Source organism: Cervus elaphus, chromosome 4 (genome assembly GCF_910594005.1).
Source record: "Cervus elaphus chromosome 4, mCerEla1.1, whole genome shotgun sequence".
NCBI lineage: Eukaryota > Metazoa > Chordata > Mammalia > Artiodactyla > Cervidae > Cervus > Cervus elaphus.
In genome coordinates this window covers 36,273,363-36,292,339 of record NC_057818.1, presented here as the reverse complement: position 1 = coordinate 36,292,339, position 18,977 = coordinate 36,273,363, and the positions used below count along the sequence as shown (strand labels likewise).

General features: G+C 52.7%; 1 protein-coding gene, 2 non-coding genes and 1 pseudogene across 4 annotated transcripts; 1 reads left to right on the top strand and 3 right to left on the bottom strand.

Annotated features, from left to right (window-relative positions):
* Window positions 1-675: 675 nt before the first annotated feature.
* Window positions 676-16,060, bottom strand: PLA2G15 (phospholipase A2 group XV). 2 transcript variants are annotated; one of them, XM_043898886.1, is made up of 6 exons: window positions 15,821-16,060; window positions 9,746-9,902; window positions 7,171-7,289; window positions 6,824-6,922; window positions 6,201-6,425; window positions 676-4,333 (listed from the first exon to the last, which is right to left on the bottom strand). In XM_043898886.1, the coding sequence occupies exons 1-6, from the start codon at window positions 15,930-15,932 to the stop codon at window positions 3,822-3,824; spliced, it is 1,224 nt and encodes a 407-aa protein (XP_043754821.1). In that variant the 5' UTR covers window positions 15,933-16,060; the 3' UTR covers window positions 676-3,821. The 2 variants fall into 2 exon arrangements, with proteins under 2 accessions (XP_043754821.1, XP_043754822.1); XM_043898887.1 differs by having other exon boundaries at window positions 6,201-6,300; window positions 15,821-16,037.
* Window positions 5,779-5,851, bottom strand: TRNAG-UCC. The gene has a single exon. It is a non-coding gene; the product is annotated as a tRNA-Gly (tRNA).
* On the top strand, window positions 10,881-11,472 carry LOC122691878 (annotated as a pseudogene).
* TRNAR-GCG lies at window positions 14,019-14,090 on the bottom strand. The gene has a single exon. It is a non-coding gene; the product is annotated as a tRNA-Arg (tRNA).
* Window positions 16,061-18,977: the final 2,917 nt, after the last annotated feature.

Genomic DNA, 18,977 nt, shown 5'->3' with positions numbered 1-18,977 from the left:
CCTCCGACTACTGCGGATCCTTTATAGTCCCCACAGACACATGGACATCGCCGGGCTTCCAAAGTAAACCCCAGGCTTCCCTGGGGCCCAGGTGTGAGGATCGTTTTCAGTCTTCATCCTGCCTGATTCCTCTTGGAACTGCATCCTCCTTTCTTCTTCCTCTCTCTGGTTCCTCCTCCTCTGCCTTCTTCTAGGGATCCTTTTCCTCTGGTAGCTCCGGGGCTGTGTTTAGGGCCTCCTGTTCTCACGGAAAGCTGAGGTTAATCCCTAGCTTCCACACCTCAGGCCATGATTCTCTTCTAGGCCATGGAGGCATTTCCCCCAGACACGTGTTCACAACTGCGCATATTGACTACACAAATAACCTCCCCACCAGGCAGTGACCCTGCAGAAGATGACCCCCCCGTGGCTCCTAGGTCCTGCATCTCATGGTTGTCTTCTCCCCAGCCAGAATAGCCTCCCAATTCCTCTTTCTGTCTCTAATCCATTCCCCACAGAATAAGATGTGCTCCTAAAATAGATATTGGAATCATTTCATATCTAAATGCCTAAAAGCCCTTCCATCTCCTCCCTATAGACCTGAAATAATGATCCTTGAAAAGCTTTCACTGGTGCTGCCCTCCTTGTGCTCTCTGCTTGGAATATTTTCCCTAAGTGTAAATGAAAGTACAGGCATAACGTGTCTTATTGCTCTTGGCTTTATTGTGATATGCAGATATTGCATCTTTTACAACTAGAAGGTTTGTGGCAACCCGATTTTGTCAGTTGATGGTTAGCAGTCTTTGGCAAAGTATTTTTAACGTAAGGTATGTACAGTTTTTTAGACATAATGATACTGCACACATAATAGGCTATAGTGTAAACAGCTTTTAGATGCACCAGAAAAAAAATTCATATGACTCATTTTACTGCGATACTCACTTTATTGTAGTTGTCGGGAAATGAACTCGCAGTATGTCTGAGGTATGTCTGCTTGGATATATTTGGAATCATTAGAGTCTGACCCTTTGCCCCCTGGATCAGTCCCTCCTGCCTCTCTGGCTTGGAGAGGAAGAGCTCTGGATACTTGTGTCACTCAACGGCAGCCAGTCCACTTGTCTTTGTATCAGCAACATACATGGCCTGCAAACTCCCAGAACCTCCGGCTTCACTGTCTCACACCCTGCCAGCATCCTGCCACCTGAAAGCTATTATGAATCAAGTGCTGAATCAGACGTTCTCTAACACCATCAGTGTTCCTCAGGACCACCATGGAAGGTATATTTATTTATCCCCACTCTTCAAATGAACAAACTGAGGCTCAGGGAGTCAGACTACTTAGCTGGAGCTGGTAAAACTCAGATTTGAACCCCTGTCTGCCAGTCCTGAAGCATGCTCTGACTCCATATCCTTTCTCTGCAGCTGTGAAACTGAGGGTAGAAGTGGGGTTGAAATAGGTCAGGGGTGAAGGTGGCTATAAGGCAGTGAATATCAGATAAGATGTCAGGGCATAGCTAACAGGCTGGACAGCACCTGGGGGTAAGGGCTTACTTCCTTTCATATTGTCATCATTTCTCTAAGGCCAGAGATGCAGCTCGATTTCCAGACATCCAGCGGTATTTCTATTTCTAGATATACATCCAATGTACTTCTAGACATCCTAACCCTCAGCGCAACACATTTTTCCAGGTTGGCCAGTAACTGGTGTAGTGAGAGGGTTCAGATCGCCCTCTACTGGCCCAGGATGTATTGATGCCTAAAACCTAGGCTAGCCAGGCTCCTATTGGAGGAGGCAGGAATTGGGGCTCCCACCACCCACACTGGCCCTCAGCTCTGCCCAACAGAATTCAGGCCTGAATCCCATCCCTATGCATGTTTTCCTGTCTCAGACGCTCTGTTTCTCTGTCCTTATCCATCTTTGTTTGCTCCCCAGTCTCTCAGTCCCTGTCTCTGCCCATCTTGGTCTCTCCCTCTTCCTCAGTCTTACCCTGTCCCCAAAGATGGACAGATGGTGGGCAGATGAGCTTATGAAGCTAAGTAGAAGGGTGGCATACTAAAAAATTTCAAAGAATGCTGAGACCTGTAAGTTGAGGGAGGGTAGAGGCTGGGAAGGGGAGTCCAGCCAGGGTGACCGGCAGAATTGCCCTTGGCTGCCAGCTCTCAGGTGACATTTGGGGTCTGTTGACCAGAGAGGCGAAGGGAGAAGACAAGAGCTTCACTCCAACAGGAATGTTTCAGGTCCTGGTTCTCAGTCCCAGGACGGGAACTAGATTCCCGGAGACAGGGCAGGAGGATAAAGCCCAAAAAGAGCCCAGGAGCCACGCTTTGGTGCTCAAAGACCCCATCAAGTCCCCACGAAAGGTCAGGGTCTAACCCCCTGATTACCTGCCTCTCTAGCCCCCTCACCTTCCACTACCTCCCTCCTCTCATGCTCAGAGCAGAGGCTAGGCCAGGGCATTTTACAGCATCCAGAATACTTTTATTGCCAGAATTGAGGTACAGCCTGCTTAGAGTCCCATACAGGGCCCCCCACTCAGGAACAAAGGGGAAAACTGATGCTGGGTATGAATGCGACAGAGAAAATCCCACTTCTCAGAAACCTTGGAGGAGCGAAGCACAGTCCAGCCTGACTGTGGCTTTAGGGCCCCACCCTAGAGGCCAGACCCAAGTCTTGGGTGTCGCCCACTTGGAGACCACCAAGGCAGATCCTGATCCTCCTTCCCTCCTGTCACAGGGAGAGTCATGCAGCGCCTCTGGAGCAGGAAGAAAACCCCCAGGGGACCCTCAAGGCACCTGGCTCTCTCAGGGGCCCACTCGAGTTTCTGGGCTCGTCCCTGCTCACTAAACACCACTGAGCTACCTGCTGGAGATAGGTGCTGGGCAGAGTGGGCAAGAGTCCCACCTCCTCTCAGTCCTGTGCCAGCCTACCTGGGTGCTACAGAGACCCTAGGGCAGGGCAGCTAGCTATGTGGCAGGTTAGCAAGAGAGCAGCTCTGCGCGGCTCTGACTGGCCTTGGCTGCTTCCTTGAGTTCTGTTTCTTCATGAGTACCTAAAGGGCGAAGCACCAGGCCCGCTCTCATCCTTGACCCACAGCCCCAGGGTGAAGGGAGATAGCATCAATACTGTGTGCACAGCCCAACCATGGAGATCAGGGCTCCTGGGACCCAGTCCCTAGCCCTGAGCTAGGCTGTTCTTAGAGGTAAGAGAGGTAGGAGTGAATGCCCCAGGCCCTGGGAACACTCGAGGAACCCTGGGAACACATGGAGAAGACAACAACCCACCCCTGCCTGCAGGGGGAACTAGGCTGCTCCCAGAAAGCCACAGTTGGACTGAGTGAGCAGTTAGGCCACAGGGAATCCAGCAGCTCCAGCCACTCATGGCCAGTAGCAGGCCGACGTGTGGCCAGTGTGTGAGAAGGTGCACCCTAGAGACCGGGAGCCTGTCCTAGGGACCACAGGCCAGTAAGATCCCTCATCAGAAGGCTGAGGAGCCAGGGCCTGGTGGATGAGTGTGAAAAGGCCACGGGGGTAGGAAGAACACATGGTCCCGGCACTGGCGAGTGGGGCCAGGTGCCAGTCAATCCCCCTATGGAGCTATCCTGAGGTCACAATTCCACCAGCAGTAGCACTCTTGCCATCAAGGGTCCCTCAAGTAAGTCCAGACTATGTCTTCCTCAATTCCAGAGAGGAAGGATAAAAAAACACCATTTCCCCATTTCACAACTCAAGATCTAGGAGTTTAGATGATCAGTCACAAACCGCTAAACTTGTGGGCCATGGTACAAGCAGCCAGAAGAAGCAGCGGCGGCTGGGTCACCCCATGGCCCTGCCCGCCACGGGCATCAGGGCCCGAGAAGCACATGTTTCAGGTAGGCCAGGGTAGTGGTGTTGGCCAGCATAGCGATGTGCTCATTGCCTGGCAACACCTGCAGTGACACTTCTTGCTTCTGGACGCCGCGCCAGGTCTGGCAGTGCAGGGCACTCTGCAAGTTCACAGTGCCGTCACCGCTGCCATAGTGGATTTTCGGGTCACGGTCTGGGAAGCTCTCATAGTCGAAGGACTCTGGCGTGGGGACGCCCGTGCCGTAGAGGCAGTGCAGCCGCACGCCCGGCGGCACTGTGGCCTCAACCAGCCCCTCCGTGTCCTGCCGCATGAACCAGCCGTCTTCGAAGCCGATGTCCTGGAAGAACTGGTGGTAGTCCTGCAGCGTGTAGTTGGCCTTAGGTGTGCGCACGAAGACCTTCTGTGGTGACCAGGTATAGTTGTAGGGCAGCAGCCAAGTGGTGGAGACGGCAGACCGCTGCTGTGCCCGGATCTTCAGGGACCCAATGACCGGGATCCGGTTGTTGTCTCCTGTGGGGTTAGGTCAGTCTGTGCTCAGGAATGCCAACTAGCTGGGCAGCGTGCTCACCGCAGGCCCCCTGCCAGCGCCCAGCCAGCACTCCACCATTGCTACACTGTGAACGTCATGACAACTCCCCTATTTCCCTGTATTTTTGCTCCACCTGGGAAGCACATGACCAAGATTTGTTCCTTTCCTTTTGCATTTTGTCACTAGGGGTTCAGGAGGACACACCCATGGCGTGATTTGTGGTTAAAAACAATACCCTCCTCAGAGTACTTATCACCCGGCCAGTGGGCACTGACCCTGTCGAAGGTGAGTCAGCAGGGTGGCAGCCCAGAGACACATTCTTCTCAATCTTTTATTACATTGAGCTTTGTAAACCTTTTTCCCTTCCTACGCTCAGACCTGCAGCCAAGTCAGCCCTGGTCTCATCCCACCCACCTACCTGGCACCTGGGCACCCGTACCTGCAGGAGACAGGGCAGGAGGGGAGGCCGTGGACAGAGAAATGCCAATAACACAAACACCACAGGCCAGTGAGATCTCCAGAAGATAAGCAGGAACTTGGAAACATGGACCCCATGTCCTACTCAGAATCCAGAGCCACCCATCACCCCAACTCTGACTGCAGACCTTCAGCTCTGCCTGACGGGGCCTGGCTCCAGAACCCCTCAGGAAAGGGAATCCCTAGCTGGGGGTCCATGACTGCCACCCTTCCTGCCCCATCCCCACTCCCAGACTGCCACAGCCTGACAGCAGTTTCCCAGAGTCTGAAGCAAAGCTCTAAGGGGGCTCACGGGGAATCTCTGAAAGGGCCAGCTCTGAATTTCCCCATAGCAACCTGTCTCAAACTCAGAGGGTGCCCACACCTCAGAGGGTGTCCTTTCAGGGCCAGGCTGGACAGAGTAGACAGTGTGATGAGTCCTCACTATAACTGGATCCGCTGTCCAACTAATTCAGGGTCACTCCAGACAGCAGCCTGATCACAGTGATCACGTGACCAATAGGCAAGTCAGGCAGTGCTGGTCACTTAAGGAAGAAACCTCATCAGATGCTTGGCCTGGCCCTGGCTCACAGCTCCCACAGTGAGGGGCCATAGAGCGCACGTCCAGTCCTAGCAGAGGGAGGAAAGCCCACTGGCTCCAGCTGGCAGGTTCTAACAGTTGTGAAAAGGCAGGTAGATTGGAAAGGAACAGGGAAGGAGGTGGTTTTCCCAACTGCCAAGCAAGTGGGCCCGGATAAACCTGCACCTGCTTCCTCTTTGTGTTGCCCACAGAGGCTGCCCACAGCTGCAGAGGGAGGTGTAACTCATAAACAGGAAGCTGAAGCCCAGCCTTTCTTCTCTGGGGTGAAAGTGGGGATGAAGAAATGAGGGGGGGGTCAAAGAGAGGGAGAAGTCTCCTGCAGAGAACTTTTTTTAAAAAATTTTTTATTGTTTGGCAGTGACATCTTAGTTTCCTGACCAGGGATTGAACCTGCACCCCCTGCAGTGGAAGTGCAGAGTCTTAACCACTGGACCATCAGGGAAGTCACTCTTCCAGAAAATTCTGGATCAAACCAAGTTAGACCAGCCAGGCCCACACAGTGTGTGTTTGTGTACACGTGTGCCCTGATGACCAACAGTTACGCCACTCTGCCCACATGCTGCAAGCAACTTACACAGATAACAAGGGTCGTCAACTAAAGAAGTGAATTTAGTAGTGTTATATTCTCTTTCAGAAAGAGATGTCTGGAAAAGAATACCACTCTGGAGAGGGAAGGCTCTAAGACCCAAGAGAGGAGACATGAGGGTGGCCCAGGAGGACGCAAGAGAGGGAAAGAGACTGTGTCACCCCCAGCACCAGCCCTCCTGACGCTGGGCCAGGTGGGATCTTACCTGACGCCAGGACACGCAGGGTCTTGGCCACGCCCCCCCAGGGCGGACCCAGTGCCACAAAGGCACGGATGTACTTGTCCTTCCAGTCCTGTGGCTGCCGCTGCAGAAAGTAGAGCGTGTACATGTTGCCCATACTGTGGGCCACCAGCACCACAGGGCCCCCGTACAGATGGTACATCTCCTCGATCATCTTGCGGAGGGCCAGGAAGTAGGGCCCGTTTTCATCTGCAGGCCAAAGCCAGGCAGGGGTCAGGCAAGAAGGGTCCTTGGGCCTGAACCACGAACCATGTCTCAGGCCAGACCCAGGACTACACCGGTGGGGAGAGTGTGAAAATTCCAAGGGGAGGGGTATGGTTTCCCCTCAATTTCCACAAAGGGAGCAAACAGAGGAGCTCCTTTCCCCCTCCTCTGCCTCATTTGCTCTTCCCAGGGCTCAGAGGCCCAGAAATCCTGGGCTGAGGGTGGGGGAAAGGCAGGACAGGGTGACCAGAGATGGGAGCAGTGACAGCTGGGCTGGATGCCAGAGACTCGGGCGTAGGGGAAGGCCCAGGGCCTGTGGTGGCTGTGATTTCCTCCTTCCTACCTCCCATGGCGTCCGGGAGGAAACCAGAGCAGCCACTTACTTGGAGCTCGGCGCCAGTCGTAGGGGGCCCCCCGGACATCCTTGCCTCGTTCGTAGCCCCAGCCCACAAGGCTCTCCACCATGGTATGGAAATAGGAACCTGTAGACAGAAATGCTTATGTTTAGACAGAGTACTGTCACTGTCAGCCAGCCACACCATGCCTACGAAAGAGACTGTGACATCTACAGCCGGGAGATCCCCAAGGGAGCACTCTACAGGTCTGTGCCCACATGGATCAGAGATGGTTCACAAGCCACCCCTTCAAACCAGCAGGGTTCCTCCCACTCTAGGAATCCCTCAGAACCTCCATCCCCATTCCCTAGGGGTCATGAGGAAGGGCTACATACCCACGCTGCTTTTGCTGGGGTCCAGGAACTCCAGTGAGAAGGTGTCCCCAAAGCCAGGGACACGCACATCCACACCATCGGGAAACTGGGTGGTGCGGGACATTTGGTTGTAGACCAGCCTGCCGGGAAGGGATACTGAGCCAGTGACCCAGAGGCAACACCAAAGTTGACATGTCCCAATACTGTCCCGGGCCCTGAGCCATATTCCCTTCCCATCCTCAGGTCTGGTCAGATGTATAGAGACCAGAAAGTAACAAAGCAAGTTTGTAAAGCATAGATCCAAGTTGTTGTTGTTTAGTTGCTAAATCATGTCTGACTCTTTTGCAACCCCATAGACTGTAGCCCGCCATACTCCTCGGTCCATGGAATTTTTCAGGCAAGGATACTGGAGTGGGTTGCCATTTCCTTCTCCAGGGGAACTTCTTGACCCAGGGGTTGAACCTGCGTCTCCTGCATTGGCAGGCAGATTCACTGAGCCACCAGGGAAGCCCACAGATCTGAGTAAGCACATCTAAATGAGGACCCCATCAAGGCTCACTCCAGAGACTGGCTCCAGAACCCATCGGGCAATATTCCCTTCTCCTCAGTGTCACCCACGTGAGAATGCACGTTTTAGATCTTGTGGGGAGAGGGACCTGGCTGCCAGGCCTGGCTCTGCCATGAACATCACACTTCACCCCAAAACGCAAGCAGCCTAACTTTGCAGGCTCACACCACTTTGTCTCCGTGGATTCAGTTCCCGCCATCTACCCTAACATGACCCAGGGCAAAGCATATGATGAATGCAACACATAAAGAAACCAGACAGAGAAACCCTGAGCACCAGTGGCTGCCATGTGAGCTGGTGGGCAAGGCCTGGAGAAATGATGGGGCCAGGGTGGTAGGAGACAGGAGGAGAGCCTTGTGCCAGGTCAGGACCTCTGCTCTAGCCTCCCCTAATAAGGAAGCAAAGGTGCCTGAGGAAACACAGGCTAGACCTGCAGTCCCCAGTGGTCCTGAGTCCCACCCACCCTTAGGGATCAGCCACAGAAAGCTGATAAGTACCCAACACTGGCGCAAATAAAAGTCCTGGGACCCACTCTCTCCAGGGCGAGCTGGAGATCATCTCAATGGCCACTCAATAAAGTTCTAGAAGGCCAAAGCACTCTGGTCTGGATTCAAGTCCCAACAGGTCAGAGGCCCAATGAAGGTATACAAGCCCCTCTCCGGGTCAGTCTGCCCCTCCAGCTGGCATTACCTGAGACCATTACATCTCTACCACAAAAATAGAAATGCAGATCAACATCCCAGAAATAGCCCTGATCACACAAGGAGGAGGAAAGAGTCAAGAAAGCTGGTGAAATAAACAACAGGGAAAGGCAGGGCACCCAGAGAACTGGCTGGAACCAGGTAGTGTGCCTTCAAGGAAAACATTTTCACTTGTAAGACTCCATTCAGTTCAAATAGTTACTGAACGCCAATTATGTTTCAGGTTCTACAGCTTTAAAGATAAAAGAGACACAGTCGCTGCCTTCAGGGAGCTCAATGTGCTCAGAGTATGCTCAGGAGCCCTGAGCTCAGACACACACAACTCTGGGTTCAATTTCAGCTTGCCATTTATTAGCTGAGTGACCCCCAAACAATTTTGTAACCCTTTTGAGCTTCCAGATCTCCTCATCTGTAACACGAGTTACAGCACTATTTCACAGGGTTGCTGTAAGACTCAATGAAAAAAAGTGGGGGAGGTGTTCCCTGGTGGTCTAGCTGCTAGAACTTAGCGCTTTTACAGCTGGGGTCTGGGTTCAATCCATGGTTGGGGAATGAGATCGCGCAAGCCGCACAATGCGGCCAAAAAAAAAAGAAAGAAGAAAATACGTAAAATATATAGTGTCTATGTTCAATAATGAGTAATTCTTAACAGTGACTATCTTATAATGGGAGAAACATCCTAGAAAACAATGTTTGGCAGGCCAGGAGTACAAGTTAGAAGAGGCAGAAAGAGAGATTAAGAGTTCTGAGGGGTGGCAGGGAGACTTCACATAGGAATCAGTCTGGGGGAGAGGGACGGTGGAGATTTGTTTGTTTGACCGCACCACGTGGCATGTGAAATCTAGTTCTCTGACCACAGATCGAACCTGAGCCCCCTGCACTGGAAATGCAGAGTCTTAACTACTGGACCACCAGGAAAGTCCCAGGCTTGGGTTTTAAACAGTGAATGGGAGAAAGTTGATCAGGCAAATGGTGGAGAGAGATTCTAGAGTGAAAGAGCAAGTGGAAAGGAATCCCAGGAAGCTGGAGAAGCAGGCGTGACCAAGGCAGAGGCAAGGGAAGGGGTGGGGGGTGGGGGCGAAGTGAGGCTGTGAATAGGAACTGGAGCCTAGAAACCACAAACAGGGCAAGAAGCACTGGAGGAGGAGAGGGGAGAAAGTTCCGGCTGGGAGGGTGCAGAGGTAGTGCAGACCGGATAGGGGAAGGGAGAAAGGTCAAAGGTCAGTGACCTCCAGGTCCCTTGAGGCACAGATAAGACAGAAACAGGCCCTGGCGGCATCTCTGGACTAGGTCAGGAAGCAGCACCCTGTTGTGCCCCAGCCCTCACCTGATATTGTCGATCCAGCAGTCAATGATGACAGGCAGCAGCAGCTCCAGGTTCAGCCACAGTGTGAAGTAGCTATCCGTCCTCTTGGAGCAGAGGTAGTGCACGACGGACGGCTTGTCCAGCTTTGCCTCCAGCTGGTTGCCCAAATCACCGGGCACTGAAGGGGGACACAGAGCATGAATGAGGCCCTGGGCCTGGCCGGATACCCACAGGCCTTCTCCCCACAGCTGTCCCAGGCTGCAGAGCAGGTGACAGCAGGGCCCTGTGGGGCTCCTGGACACAAAAGCCTTTCTGTGTCCACCATTTCTTTGATTATGGGAAACAGGCTTCTTTCAGCCTCATGACTTCCCCTGAGTTCCAAGGGGCCAATTCAAGCAGTGGTTAATTAGCAAAGGGAGGGGATGGGAGACCTGGGAGGAAAAGTTAGTCAGAAAACAACAGTGCAGCCCTGGGGCAAGGTCCTATTGTTCTCCATGAAGGCATACACACAGTATATCTTTGAGCTATTTTCAGATATCAAAACCCCCTCCAGGTAGAAGTTAACACGGTCTGGATGGTACATTGGAAGTGACAAGCATATTCAAGGGGTTAGATCTGACAGAGTGCCTGCAGAACTGTGGACAGAGGTTCATGAAATTGTACAGGAGGCAGTGATCAAGACCATCTCCAGGAAAAAGAAATGCAAAAAGGTCAAATGGTTGTCTGAGGAGGCCTTACAACTAGCTGAGAAAGGAAAAGACATGAAAGGCAAAGGAGAAAAGGAAAGATGAATGCAGAGTTCCAAAGAATAGCAAGGAGAGATAAGAAAGACTTCCTCAGCGATCAATGCAAAGAAATAGAGGAAAATAATAGAATGGGAAAGACTAGAAGCACAAGCTGGAATCAAGATTACCGGGAGAAATATCAATAACCTCAGATACGCAGATGACACCACCCTTATGGCAGAAAGTGAAGAAGAACTAAAGAGCCTCTTGATGAAAGTGAAAGAGGAAAGTGAAAAGCTGGCTTCAAACTCAACATTCAAAAAACGAAGATCATGGCATCCGGTCCCATCACCTCATGGCAGATAGATGGGGAAACAGTGACAGACTTTCTTTTCTTGGGCTCCAAAATCACTGCAGATGGTGACTGCAGCCATGAAATTAAAAGACACTTGCTTATTGGAAGAAAAGCTAGGACCAACCTAGACAGCATATTACAAAGCAGAGACATTACTATGCCAACAAAGGTTCATCCAGTCTTTCTGAAGAACCGACAAGACGATGGAAGTGGAACAGAAGAGGAAGCGGACGTTCTGCAAGTTCACCTACTGCGGCAGCGGACCTCAACCAGCTGCTGGACATGGCCTATGAGCAGCTGATGCAGCTATACAATGTGCGCCAGCGGCGGCAGCTGAACTGTGGCCTGCGGAGGAAGCAGCACTGCTGCTGAAGCGGCTGCTCAAAGCCAAGAAGGATGTGCCGCCCATGGAGAAACTCGAGGTGGTGAAGACACATCTGCGACATGATCATCCTGCCCGAGATGGTGGGCGTCTACAACCGCAAGACCTTCAACCAGGTGGAAATCAAGGCTGATGATCAGCCACTACCTAGGAGAGTTTTCCATCACCTACAAGCCCATGAAGCATGGCCAGCCTGGTATCGGGGCTACCCATTCCTCCCGCTTCAACCCCCTCAAGTAACCTGCTGGCCAATAAAGGCAGAGACTTCTCTAAAAAAAAAAAAAAAGATCCGTCTAGTCAAAGCTATAGTTTTTCCAATAGTCGTGTATGGATGTGAGAGTTGGACTATAAAGAAAGCTGAGCACCGAAGAATTGATGCTTTTGAACTGTGGTGTTGGAGAAGACTCTTGAGAGTCCCTTGGACTGCAAGGAGATCCAACCAGTCCATCCTAAAGGAGATCAGTCCTGAATATTCACCGGAAGGACTGACACTGAAGCTGAAACTTCAATACTTTGGCCACCTGATGTGAAGAACTGATTCATTGGAAAAGACCCTGATGCTGGGCAAGATTGAAGGCAGGAGGAGAAGGGGATGACAGAGGATGAGATGGTTGGATGGCATCACAGACTCAATGGACATGAGTTTGAGCAAGCTCCGGGAGTTGGTGACAGACAGGGAAGACTGGGGTGCTGCAGTCCATGGGGTCACAAAGAGTCAGACATGGCTGAGCGACGGAACTGAACTGAACTGAACTGATGCTGTCCACAAGCATGTAGATGCCCCCAAACTGGCTGGAACCAGAAGGTTGATGATCCTCCTTATTTCACCACCAACCCATCAGAAGAATATCTAGAAAAATGTCCACAAGCTGATCACACTCTCTTTGAACCTTTACTATAAAACTTGTTATCACCTTCTCCAAATTGGGACACACAGTTTTGAGGGCATGAGCCCACTGTGGCCCCTTTGCCTGGCAAAGCAATAAAGCTATTCTTTTCTACTTCACCCAAATTTCTGTCTTTGAGATTTAATTTGGTGTCAGGGTACAGAGGCCGGTTACTGCTTCATAGGCAGGGTCTTATACTCTGAAAGAAGGATCAAGAAACAGGACAGCGCACATGGACACTTAACCAGTTAAAGCTAAATCCAAAGAAGGCACTCTGGGACAGGCTGGTGGAAGGCGGCAATGAACAAAAAAGGTTGAGAGAAGCTGGCACTGGCCAGCCTAACTAGGTCCTCAGACCTTACTAAAGGTCAGAGCCCAGCTGCTAAATCCTGCTAAAGATTCCAGAGGGCAACTCATCTGGGGACCCCAGCACCTTGGCACACCTGGACCCTAGGTTGGAAATGGCTCTCCAGAAGCTATATATGGTTCCAGTTACAGCGCCATGGGGATGGGTGTGGCCAGGCTCCACTGATGACTTCTCTCTACCTGTTCAGTCTATATAGAGTCCTGCTTTAATGCTTTGCCAGGCAAAGGGGGCCACAGCGGGCTCATGCCCTCAAAACTGTGTGTCCCAACTTGGAGAGGGTGATAAGAAGTTTTATAGTAAATGTTCAAAGAGAACATGATCAGCTCGTGGACATTCTTCTGATGGGTTGGTGGTGAGATAAGGAGGATCATCAACCTTCTGGTTCCAGCCAGTCTGGGGGTGTCTTGTGGGCAGTATACCGTCCATTAACTATTAACTTCTTGTGACACTCAAACCCACCCACCTCCATTCCTTCACTGTCCCACCTTCAAGGCCTTTCACTATCCCAGTGACCTTTACCTTTACTCCCAGTGACCTTTCAGACCTCACTGCTCCCACATGCCACTCTCTTCATACCTTCCAAACATAGCCCCATGGAGGGTCCGTGATCACTAAGTGGACAACCAGTGTTTGGCTCTCCTGGGCATTCACTGGGCTCCAGCTGTGAACCCAGCCCTGCCGAGGACACGCCCTCCTTGGTGTCCTCAGGGCAGCCATGGGAGGGAGGTATGGCACCGGTTCTCATCTCCCTTCGTGATGCGGTGCAGAAGTGGGGAGCACGACAGCCCCTAGATGACACGCCTGTGGACTAGACAATGCAGTGGCGAAACCTTGGTCACTGTGTCCGCCACAGAGGAAATATCTGAAAGAGGAAGTCACCAGATCTGCTCTGCCTGAATACTCTTTGCCTTGGTCAGGGCATGTGGTCTCTAAGAGGGTCACTTCCTAGAAAGAAGGAAAGAGCCATCCACGTGCCTTTCACCTTAAGTAACACAGGAAGAGGTGGAAATGGCTTGCTACAGTTCCATCCCACTGCCCAGGGCCTTCTGTATCCCTCCCCTGGCCTCTACTTCCTCTGCCACCAATTGGAGACCCACCCACGAAGACTGGTCACCCTTGGATGCTGATCCTCTGATGGCCAAGGTCAGGTCCCTGCTTTGTGCCCAGAAACAACTTGTCTGCTGCCCACCATGGGGTTTCCCAGTGAAAGGTTGTTGCTGAACCACAGAAAAGACACCGGGATTCTTGGCCTCCGGAAGAGAAGAATTCAATCTGGGGCCAGAGACGAGGTTTGACCATTCAGAGCTTTTGTGTAATAAAGTTTTATTAAAGTATAAAGGAGATAGAGAAAGTTTCTGACATAGGCATAAGAAGGGGGCAGAAAGAGTACCCCCTTGCTAGTGTTAGCCATGGAGTTATATACTCTCTAATTAGTTATTAAGTGTGTAAGTGTGTAGTCGCTCAGTCATGTCCGGCTCTTTGTGACCCTGTGGACTGTAGCCCACCAGACTCCTCTGTCCATAGGATTCTCCAGGCAAGAATACTGGAGTGGGTTGCCATTTCCTTCTCCAGGATATCTTCCCGACCCAGGGATTGAACCTGGGTCTCCTGCATCGCAGGCAGATGCTTTACCCTCTGAGCCACTAGGGAAGCCCTAATTAGTTATTAGAGAGAATCAAAAGAATGTCTGGAGGTTCTAAAGACCTCACTAGACCTACTCCCATAATTTACACCTTAAGATAACAGAATTAGCCAGAAGGTTTTTTCCAGAGACTGTCCTCAAGCAGGATACATTATTGTTGTATAATCCTAAGGAATGTAGAGGGACAAAAAAGTTTGTCCTTTCTTCCCCCTTGAGAATTCCAGACCCCTCTCTCCTTGGGGACCCCTAGACTTCTTATCAACCTGCCTAGGAAGTGACCCTCTCATCAGGACTAACGTCAATAGCCTCATTCTCTGAGAAGCTGGGCAGGTTAGGATTCCAGTTGCTCTGTGTTTCTAGGTACACCCTAAGGCTCCTCTGCTGTGATGGAGGATAACTAAGAACTGAATGAATAAATGAGTGCATTTAGCACCAATCCAGGAGAAAAGGTCTAGGACCCAGCCGATCAGAGACCACATACTTTCCAACGCCACACTCTTCATACTCAGTACTCCTTAGGTCCACACAACGCACCTGGCAGGCCCCCAGGATGATGTCCAGGTGGCCCAACCAGTCTTGAGCCCTAACCATCCACTCCTTACCCCACTCCATTCCAGACAGCCTGCACTGCTCAGCTCCCTCCCTCTAATACATAGTTCCCTCTGCCTGGAACTCTCCTGGCCTCGGCTCCAGCTGCGTACTCCAGGAAACCTTTCCTGACCCCTGACGTGATGGATGGATTCTCTGTGTTTGCCTAGCACAGACCTTACCTCTGGGGATCATCCTGCAAACTTACAGAAGGCAAGGCCAAATATGCCCAAACTCCATGGTGAACCTGGGCCCAGCATCCCCCAGGGAGCATGTCCTGGCCCAGAATTCCTGGTGAAGGATCCTTGGGATCACACTGCCTGCCAACCCCAGTTCTTCATGGGAATGATGGCTTGAATGAGGCATCCAAAACCCCCAAGACAGAGATCTCATCCCTGCCATACCCACCACAAGGAAATACTGCTGGCTTCTGTACAGCTCCCTGGGCTAGAAGTGAGGAGGAGATAAGACTGGGAGGTTGCCTAGCCGCAACACAGCATACTCCAAGTAGGTCTGACAGGAGTAAGGGTGACATACAACATCTGTTCATAGCCAGGGTCTCAACCCTTCCCTCCACCTGTATGCATCCTCAGATTCCCTTGGGCCTCCTCCCTCAGGCCCAAGGCCACATATTTGATAAGTTAGGGGAAGGCCCTGGTGGCAGGCTAGGAGAGTAATCCTTCCCCAAAAAGCTTACTTTCAGTAATGCCCCCCCCCACCCCAAAAGTGTCGGGCTGGAAGGGTGGAGGGAGACAGCCTACTAGCCAAGCCCAAGTCAACGCTGAAACCCCTGGGGGCCAACTTCGAGGCCACTCTACCGCCTACCCTCAAGAGTAGGGTCAAAAAGCCTCAGTCTTTCCAGCTTAAAAATGGGGATAAGGAGAGGCGAAGCTTGGAAATGAGACGACCCCGCGGACCGATGCATAAAAGCGCGATAAGCCTCCCACTTACCCCCACATTCTACAGGGAAAGGTGACAAGTTTGACCACACCCGCGCCCGGCATAGCGGGAAGTGGACGGACCGACCCAGGTGACAAGACAGTCATACGCTCCCCCACCTCGTGCTTAGAGGAGATGCAGACAGCCCCGCCTGCACCCCATCCAGCCGGACGCACGAACGAACGGACCCACAACTGGACGCGCGCCTCACCCAGCACCACCGGTGGCCGACTTCCAGCCGGGAGCGCCGGATCTGCGAGCATCAGGAGGAACAGGAGGCCACCCGGGAGCAGGGTGGGACGGTAGAGGCAGAGGCGACCCATGGCAGGGACCGCAGCTCCAGGTCGGAGGAGCGGACTCAGCTCTCGGGTCTCGTGCCTAGGCCCGGCCCGCAGCGACGCTCTTAACCCCGCCGCTCGCTGCCTTCACAGCAGCCGGGCCAATCAGGGCCCGCCTCCTGCAAACGGTCAGCCAATAGGAACTAGCCGCTAGGGTAGTCCTTCCCAGTCGGAGCTCCCGCCCCGCCCCTACCCATCCCTGGCCAACTCCATTAGCCGCGCTGCACGCCGAGCGCATCGATCGATAAAGGCTCAGCCCTGCTTTCGCGCAAGCTCTCAGCGGTTCTCACCCAACCCGCCGCTGCTGGGTACCCAGCCCAGCCCTCCGCATCTTAAGTCCACGGTGCGCAGTTCTTATCCCTGATTCCTGGCGCTTCCCCGATCTAGGATGCACCGGGCCAAGTGGGAATTCAGGGTACAAAGCTCAGTAGCTCGCCTCTGCTGAGCTACCCGGGTCAAGCCTGAGGAAGAAGAGGACAAGTGAGCCTCGGGCTGTTCTTGAGCCGGAGGAAACTGACCAAGACCTTTGTTCAACTCCCAAACCGATTCTTGGCACCCTTCCCCGAGAGCACCTGAGTTCAGGCAACACTGACCCAAGGACTCCCCTGCCATCTGCCTGGGGTAGGGCCAGGTCAGCGTGTTTCGCTTCCCAGTTGAGAGTTCAGCCCGCCTGTTTCTGGTTCTGAAGTGTGTAATCACCCTCTCACCCCCATCCCTGGCTGGTTTGTTCGCCGGGTTAAGAGTGGGCTTGAACCTCAACCCTGCACCAGCCCACAGGCGAGTTCCCCTGATGTTCCTCCACCATTGCCACCCCACGCAAACCGGGCATCCAGAAAGGACACAGGTTCTCTGTGCATGGAATCGGGGGTGGGGGTGGGGGGGCGGGGGGCGGGTAGCAAATAGACTGGGCAAAGGTCTGACAGCCAGTAATATTCTGGGAGCCGGCATTACTTTGTAATAGAGAACCAGCATGTTTGGAGAGGAGCTCTTGGCTCTTCACACATCCCTTTCTTGAGAGCCAGTCAACACCCTGGTCATCCCTGGCTGATCCTGAGATCTCTTCCTGCCCCTGCCTCCCTCCTTCTCTCCCTCCCTTTCTTTCTCTTAGTCAGTGGCTGATAGTTTCTAACCTCCTGGAGTGACCCTCAATGAATCTACTCACCACCTTGGCATGCCCCTCCCATGTGCTTTTAGTGAAACACATTTGTGGTTGGAATATCCTCCTCACTTAAAGTCAAATTATCTTCCACCTCACACCCTGGCCCAGGGACCCCCTTCTAAAACCCTTCCTCCCCTCCATCCCAGACCCCAGGAGAGTGGCTGCTGAGGACTGATCTGATGCAGACCTGCTATGGGTGACCATACTAAGCAGGTGTCTAGAGCTATGGGTTAAGTGGGGACAGGGTGGAGATCAAGACAGCCTGGCCTGCCTTGGACTCTGATCACAGTCTAAATGCCTTGTCAGCCCAGCAGCCTCAGGTGCCTATGGGCCCCTCAGAGGGTGGCCCTGTCCTTGAGAGGGTTTCCCTGCTGGCCCACTCCCATAGGCCCTGAAGATGATAGAGCCATGACCACTGGAGGAGGGGGTGCCAAGGTCTAGTCAGTAATAAACCAGTGCAGGCACTGTAGAGAGGGGCCAGAGGGTGAGGGTCCCCCATTTTTAACATGATCCCCTAGGCTGCAGACCTCTAGATACCTCCTTGACTTTCAGACGCACAACTACATAGTCACCAAGTTTTCCCAGCTCTACTCTCCCAAAGCCAGATTACCCGCATCTCCCTAGTAGCCTCCTTACTTTTGTCCCAGTTTATACCCTTATTCCTGTGGCATTTAACATTAAATGAGATCACATTGAGACTTCCCTGGCAGCCCGGTAGTTAAGATTCTATGCTTCCACTGCAGGGGGGCACAGCTTCGATCCCTGGTCTTGGAACTAAGAATTCTCAGGGGGAGGTAAGTGACCTGGGAGGCGATGTTAAGGGCCTCTCCTTTCACCTAGGGTGTCCTAGGGTGAAGTCTCCAATGCCAGCAGCTCCTGCCCACTCCGCAACACCAGGTTCCGTCGATGGAATCAGTGCGCCCTCTGGTGGGTACTCAGCGGATATTCGCGGAGCAAATGCATGAAAATGGAAACCCCAGGGAACCCAGTGCGCTAGCTATTCTGGAGGCTTGCTAGAATAGGTAAGAAAGGGTCGCAGCTGGCCGAACTGGGGGCCGCTGGCCGCTGAGGGTGGGAATGGGCCTGGGCTGGCGACTCTGAATCGCCGCGATGGACCCCCAAGCAAGCGCTCAGCCTCAAATCCTCTGACAACGGAATATTTCCTGGGAGTGAGGAGCGTGATTTTACACCATTCCTCGTCTTGGAGTTCCACGAGAAAAGCCACACTCCCCAGGGGAGGAACCCCACCCTGTATCTGCTCAGACCTTCACGTACCTGCAGCTGGAGCGCCCACTGCCTTAGTGGCAGGTTTCCAAGCGCTGCAGTGAGGATGGGATTCCACTAGCTTGCCGGCAGGCTCACCGGACCACGTTGATTTTTCCTGAATACCCAAAGTACTGTTTGGAAAAGGAATCTGGCTGTGCCGTTGGAGCCTCGCTGACGTCTCTCGCGTATCTTATCTCTGATTCATTCATTCGTGACTTGTGAACACTAGCTAGTAGCAGGGTGAGGATGGGGGACATTTATCAGTGAAATACAAAAATCTCAAACCACAGTGGGTACCCTTGCTACAGAGGGAGGTGCCTTGAGGGGAAAATCTGGAGGGAGAGCAGGGGTTAACTAGGGCAAGGGCGGGTTGGAAGGAGAGGAAAGGGCAAAAATGAGACTCTAGTACAAAGGTCCTGTGGCCACAGGGAAGGTTACTTTTGATGGAATACAGGAAGAGCGCTTAGTCAACCATTCATTCATTCTTACTATGTTACTACTATGTGCCCGGCAGGTCCAGTGATAGACTTTGGATAAGCCTTTCCTCGAGGATATTCTCACGGGGCTGGGTTAGAGTGGGGGATGGGGAGGGGATGGGTGGTGGG

Coding starts and splice junctions, on each gene's coding strand:
- PLA2G15 (XM_043898886.1), bottom strand. CDS start 15,932: ATGGGTCGCCTCTGCCTCTACCGTCCCACCCTGCTCCCGGGTGGCCTC. Junction 6,426..6,823: donor CGACTGGCGCCGAGCTCCAA/GTAAGTGGCTGC, acceptor TTTGGCCTGCAG/ATGAAAACGGGCCCTACTTC. Junction 4,334..6,200: donor CCTGCGTGTCCTGGCGTCAG/GTAAGATCCCAC, acceptor CTAACCCCACAG/GAGACAACAACCGGATCCCG.